We start from the raw sequence: 5,398 nt of genomic DNA on the forward strand, positions 1-5,398 counted from the left end.
GAATTTCATAATACGGGGGAGGTATGTTGGGGGGGGGTCGGGGGAGGTATGTTGGGGGGGAGTTCGGGGGAGGTATGGGGAGAGGTGGGGGAGGTACGGGGGAGGTATGGGGGAGGTGCGGGGGAGGGACGGGGAGGGATGGGGGAGGTATGGGGGGGGGGGTACGGGGGAGAGATGGGCAAGGCCTGCAGCAGCAGAAAGGCGAAGGACGCGTAGCGCGCAAACTCGCGGTAGCCCTGCAGGACACTGTTGTCGAGGAATAGGGTCGTGACGAGCAGCGAAAGCAGCAGGCAAATCTTTGCGATCCAGAAGCCGCGGTGCGCGCGCGCGCCGAACTTGGTCGTGCCGCAGGTGAGTAGCGCCATGGCGCCTGCAGGGGCGTGGACGTGTCGTGGGCGTGTCGTGGACGTGTCGTGGACGTGTCGTGGACGTGTCGTGGACGTGTCGTGGACGTGTCGTGGGCGTGTCGTGGGCGTGGCGTGGGCGTGGCGTGGGCGTGTCGTGGGCGTGTCGTGGGCGTGGCGTGGGCCGTCGTCGCATGGGTTTCCCCGGGAGCGGGGCGGGGTGGGGTAGCGAGGTGGGGGTGGCGGGGGAGGGGGGGTGGGGTGGCGGGGGGAGGTGGGGTGGCGGGGGCGGGGTGGGGGGGTGGGGTGGCGCGGCGCGGCGGCGCCGAAAAAGAGGGCGAGGACAAAGGAGAAGCGGTAGATGGAGAAGGCGCCTGGCGACAGGCTCGGGGCTACGGGTATGGGGGACTCGCCTGGCGAGGGGCGGCGCCTTCTTTCTAGGCGCCCGGGACCCGACGCAGAAGGGCGCTTGTGTGTAGCCCCCCCCGATGGGGCGTCCTCTAAAAAAAGGGAGGCAGGGAGGAGGAAGGGAGGGAGGAGACAGGGGGGGGACAGGGAGGAGACAGAGAGGAGGCGCAGGGGTCGAGATGGGGCGAGTGGACGGGGAGGTGGCGGTGCGGCGGGGGCGGGCGGAAGTGTCGCGGAGGTGTCGCGGAGGTGTCGCGCAAGTGTCGCGCCTCCGCAGACGTCGGCGCAGCAGATGATCCACCCGTGCGGGTGCCTATTCACAGCTACAGCCGTGAAGAGACGCCGTCCACGCCTCCACCCATCTCCACCCGTGGGCGCGACCTCGACTTACACCAAAAGGAAGTGTCTAGGGAGTGTCTAGGGAGTGTCTAGGAAGTGTCTAGGAAGTGTCTAGGAAGTGTCGCGCGCCTCGACTTGCACCAGAAGCGGTCGTTCCAAAAGGACTCGGCTGCGTGAGGGGGGGTGGCAGGGGAGGTGTGTGTGTGGGGGGGAGGGGTCGTGGGGAGGTGTAGGAGGCGGAAGGGCCTGCGAACGGAGCTCGCGCGGCTCCTCCGCGACACCGCGCGCCTCTCCCTCACTCCTCTCCCCGCCGCGTCTCTCCCCGCCGCGCAGGCGGGACGGCTGCACTCGCGCTCACCCGAGCTAGACGCGCTGCTCATCGCCTGCTCCTTCATGTGCTCGAGCCAGCCCTCCGCGGTGCTGTTGTACCCGCTGCCGAAGAGGACGATGTCGCCACCGCCGCTCCCGAACGCGAGCGCGCACAGCACGAACAGCGACAGCAGCAGGATGTACGCCACGCTCGCCGCGCGGCTCGTGGTGATGCACGCGCAGCCGCAGGCCTTGCAGGCGAGAGCACCGCAGCAGGAGGCGAGTAGCGAGCCGCAGCATGACGCCGCCATGCTGAAAGGGACCGTGAGGAGGGCGCCCATCCCGGAGTTTACAGGCGTCTCGCAGCTGCGTATTCTCGTACTAGCTGAGGGGCTCGCTAAACGCTCGCCGAGCTCCATGCTGTGCAACACCACCTCCTCACTAATCGTCAGGGGCGCGGAGAGCGCAGTGCACTACGGTGAGGCTGCGCAGCGGGCACCCCCTGCACCGCGCTCAGCGGCGCAGGGGAGGGCGGTCGGTGGCGGCGGCGGCGAGGCGCGAGGCGGTGGCGGCGGTGGTGCGGGCGGCGGGATGACAGGGGAGGCGGCGGGATTGACAGGGGAGGCGGCGGCCACGAGCGGAGCGGCGCGAGAAGGGGGGGGGGCGGCGGCGAGGCGGCGAGGCGCCGGTGAGCGAGGCGCCCGCGCCATCAGAGGGACGCGCCGCTGCGAGATGGAGGGCGGCGGTGACGGAGGCGAGGCGCGAGGCGGCGGCGGCGGCGGCGGCGGCGGCGGGTCTCGGTGAGCGGCGGCGGGAGGAGGAGCAGCGGCGGCGGGAGGAGGAGCAGCGGCGGCGCTCGCTCGCTGTTGACGGGAGCGCTTTTGAGCCTGGGAGCCCATGCCACTGCGACCGGCGTGCCCGGGAACGGAGATCGCGCGCGCGCCGCCACTCACGACGCGCGCGCGATCTCCGCGGAGTCGGGTCCCCAGAGGGAAGCGGTCTTCTCGGCCGACGTCCAGCGGCGCGCAAGGAAGCAGGCGCAGCGGAGGCGGCCTAGCACCGGCTCGGCGCCGGGCGGTTGCGCTGCCCGCGAGCCGCGTCCTGAGCCTCGGCAGCGCGCGGCGCGGCGCGGCGCTCGCGCTGCTGCGGTGCCGAGAGCGGCATGATGGTTCGCCAGCCGAAGCTCGAGACTCCTCGGGTATCACGAGTTCTGGGGGTCACGGGCATAAATGCCGGACAACGCGAGGCCCTTATATCTTTAGATTATCTTCGAGTAGTTGCGTGGGGGCGGTATGTATTCTCGTATCAGTAGTTAGTGTCGTGTCCACTAGCTCCGAGTAGAGGGTGCGTTCTGCAGTTAAGGGGAAACCCGGTACACGGAACCATCCCTCGGAGACCCGTGTTATGGCCCTGCGAACGCGCACCCCCGGGGCTAGGGCTCTCTAGCCCGTAACCCGATCCCGATCATCCGGCCCGCTGGGTGCGCTTCTTAGCTCCCCGGCCCTGGATGTGAGGCTAATAACTGCACTCCAAGTGCTCCAAGGTCTTTCTACATTATCGAGTTAAAATACTGTCCCGTTTTGCTGTTCACAGCTAGGGACGGCCTCTGCGGCAAAGTCAACTCACCCCCAGGAGCGGCACCTCCCCATATCTCCCACATCTCCCCCTCATCTCAAGGTGGAGGAGCGGCACTTCCACGCTGCGCTCGGCAAGCACAAGAAGGACGCGCCGTGCCTGACCCCGTCACTGCGGCCTCGTTTTTTTTTCGACGCGGGCTTCTGTCTGTAGGACTTTCGCGCGGTGCATGACGCCGTCACTGCCGCATTTTTTTTCTTTTTTACGCGGGCTTCTGTCTGTAGGACTTGCGCGCGGTGCATGACGCCGTCAGGACAAAGAACATGGCGTCGGTGGTGCGGCTCTACTACCTCGAGAATGGCCTCAAGAAGAAGGAGGAGCGCGAGAAGGCGCGCGACGTGCGGCGCCGCTCAAAAAGCCTTGCGTCTGGCTTTCCTCAAGAAGAAGGAGGAGCGCGAGAAGGCGCGCGACGTGCGGCGCCGCTCAAAAAGCCTTGCGTCTGGCTTTCCTTTTGAGGGGGGGGCTGTTCTTAGGCGGCCGACGTGCAGCCGCTCACGCCGCCGCGCGGGTTTCTTTTTTCACGCGGCTGTCGTGTGTTAGGCGCGCGACGTGCAGCTGCTCAAGGAGGCGCGCTCGCGTGAGGCGGCGGCGGCGCGGGAGCCTAGAAGCGGAACATCTCCCCGTATCTCCCCATATCTCCCCGTATCTCGTGCCCTAGAAGCGGAACATCTCCCTTCCCCCGTATCTCCCCGTATCTGGCAGCACGGAGCCTAGAAGCGGAGTACACACGTACGTGTGTTCCAACTGGCGCTACTGGCGGGGGATAGGGGGAGATAGGGGGAGATAGGGGGAGATAGGGGGAGATAGGGGAGATAGGGGGAGATAATGCACACAGGGGGCGCTACTGGCGGGGGATAGGGGGAGATAGGGGGAGATAGGGGGAGATAATGCACACAGGGACCGGGGGGCGACGGGAACACCAAAGACGAGAGAGACAGACTTGTCCTGTCTCTCTGTTCCGTAGGCGCGAGAGCACCCGCGGCCCGCCATACCTGTGAACGGCGTCTCTTCACACCTCGGGCTGTGAATTCTTGTGACATGGCAGGCCACTCTCAAGCCCTACCAGCATCAGATCACCCATTTGGGGAGGGTTGACATCGTGATTTCCGCGGAAAATTTCTTTTTCTGCTGTGAAAATGGGAGGGCCCAGACCTACCCTACCTACCCCGTCATCAGGTCCGCCCAAGCAAAAAAAGTACACACCTGACCTCTCAGCTCAAAGGGGAATTTATTTGTTTGGGCAGTGTTCGACCGGGCTAGCTACTTGCCAGCGCCCGTCTTTGTTTTAGTAGTTAGTCTTGCGGGGTTGCCCTTGGCCGTTCGGCTGATTTATAAGATCCGCGAGACCTCGAGAGAGTAGTGCCGAAGGCGCTCTTTTTGATCGAGGCAGGGCGTTCGGCTGGCTTCCCTGTGTACTTCGCCACAGGTCCAACCCTCGCCTTTCCCGTTCCGCTCGCGCTTGCCCCGCCGCGTCGACGCACATATGGCCGCGGGGAGCTGCACGCCCGAGCGGCGCGACGCCTCCTGCTCACGCAACCCGCCGCTCCCTCTCCGCTCCCACCATGCGATGCGCTTCGATTTGGCGCCCGAGCGGCTACGCCCCCCTCGGCCTCACAATCCCTGCCACCTCCCGTTCGCAGGTGAGGCTGCTGCCATCGGGGAGCCGCGAGACGCGGCCGCTGCCACTCGTTCCCCACCCTTCCACCGAGCGAACCCGCCCGATTGCCCCCACTCTTTTCCGGCGAGAGAGCGACGCAGCCCGCTCGCTTGCCAATCGCTGCCCGGCTCCAGTCCTAGCGCCGAGGACACGAGAGAGTGTGCCGGTCGTCGCGATGCTAACGCCGAGGCGTGCTGCCCGTAGGTGTGGCAGTGACCTGGCTCGACCCTCTCTCTCTCTCTCTCTCTTTGAGCATGGCCTCTGCCATAGCAAACCACCACGCGTCACGGTCGATTTCTTTTTGTCTGTGGAGGCGAGGCTCGAAGGGGAGGGGAGGGCGTGGGGGGGGGGAGGGGGGGGGGGACTGGGGGGGGGAGTGACCTGGGTCGACCCTCTCTCTCTCTCTCTCTTTGAGCATCGCCTCTGCCTTCATTAGCAAACCACCACGCGTGACGGGCGATTTCTTTTTGTCTGTGTAGGCCAAGCTCCAAAGGGAAGGAGGGGAAGGCCTGGGGGGGGGGGGGGGGGGTTACTCGGGGGGGAGGAAACCGGGTTGAACCCCCCTTTTTTTTTTTTGGGAAGGGCTTTGGCTTTTTTTAGAAAACACCCCGGGGGGGGGGGGGGAATTTTTTTTTGCTTTGGTGGGGAAGCCTCTAATGGAGGTTGAAGCCTTTGGGGGCTTGGGGGGAATGGGTTGGGGGGGAGA

The 5,398-nt window shown here is 65.9% G+C and overlaps 3 protein-coding genes across 3 annotated transcripts in view; 2 read left to right on the forward strand and 1 right to left on the reverse strand.

Moving 5' to 3' along the window:
• The window catches only part of EMIHUDRAFT_351597 (hypothetical protein), a 3,753-nt gene extending 1,997 nt beyond the window's left edge, over positions 1-1,756 (reverse strand). Inside the window, exons 1-6 of the mRNA XM_005790374.1 lie at positions 1,450-1,756; positions 1,227-1,260; positions 1,134-1,138; positions 1,032-1,065; positions 690-718; positions 166-370 (exon numbers count right to left, since the gene is read on the reverse strand). Coding sequence (XP_005790431.1) covers positions 166-370; positions 690-718; positions 1,032-1,065; positions 1,134-1,138; positions 1,227-1,260; positions 1,450-1,711 — 569 coding nt within the window. The 5' untranslated portion in view covers positions 1,712-1,756. The remainder of the gene's footprint in view (positions 1-165; positions 371-689; positions 719-1,031; positions 1,066-1,133; positions 1,139-1,226; positions 1,261-1,449) is intronic.
• A 22-nt stretch (positions 1,757-1,778) lies between these two features.
• Positions 1,779-2,581, forward strand: EMIHUDRAFT_433518 (hypothetical protein). The gene is made up of 2 exons (XM_005790375.1): positions 1,779-2,176; positions 2,206-2,581. Exons 1-2 carry the CDS (start codon positions 1,818-1,820, stop codon positions 2,564-2,566), a joined length of 720 nt encoding a protein of 239 aa, XP_005790432.1. The 5' UTR covers positions 1,779-1,817; the 3' UTR covers positions 2,567-2,581.
• The window catches only part of EMIHUDRAFT_200377 (hypothetical protein), a gene marked incomplete at both ends in the record, with an annotated part of 8,437 nt that continues 5,601 nt past the window's right edge, over positions 2,563-5,398 (forward strand). The window contains 3 exons of the mRNA XM_005790376.1: positions 2,563-2,568; positions 3,260-3,373; positions 3,509-3,543. Coding sequence (XP_005790433.1) covers positions 2,563-2,568; positions 3,260-3,373; positions 3,509-3,543 — 155 coding nt within the window. The remainder of the gene's footprint in view (positions 2,569-3,259; positions 3,374-3,508; positions 3,544-5,398) is intronic.

Source organism: Emiliania huxleyi, assembly GCF_000372725.1.
Source record: "Emiliania huxleyi CCMP1516 chromosome Unknown EMIHUscaffold_12, whole genome shotgun sequence".
Taxonomy (NCBI): Eukaryota; Haptophyta; order Isochrysidales; family Noelaerhabdaceae; genus Emiliania; species Emiliania huxleyi.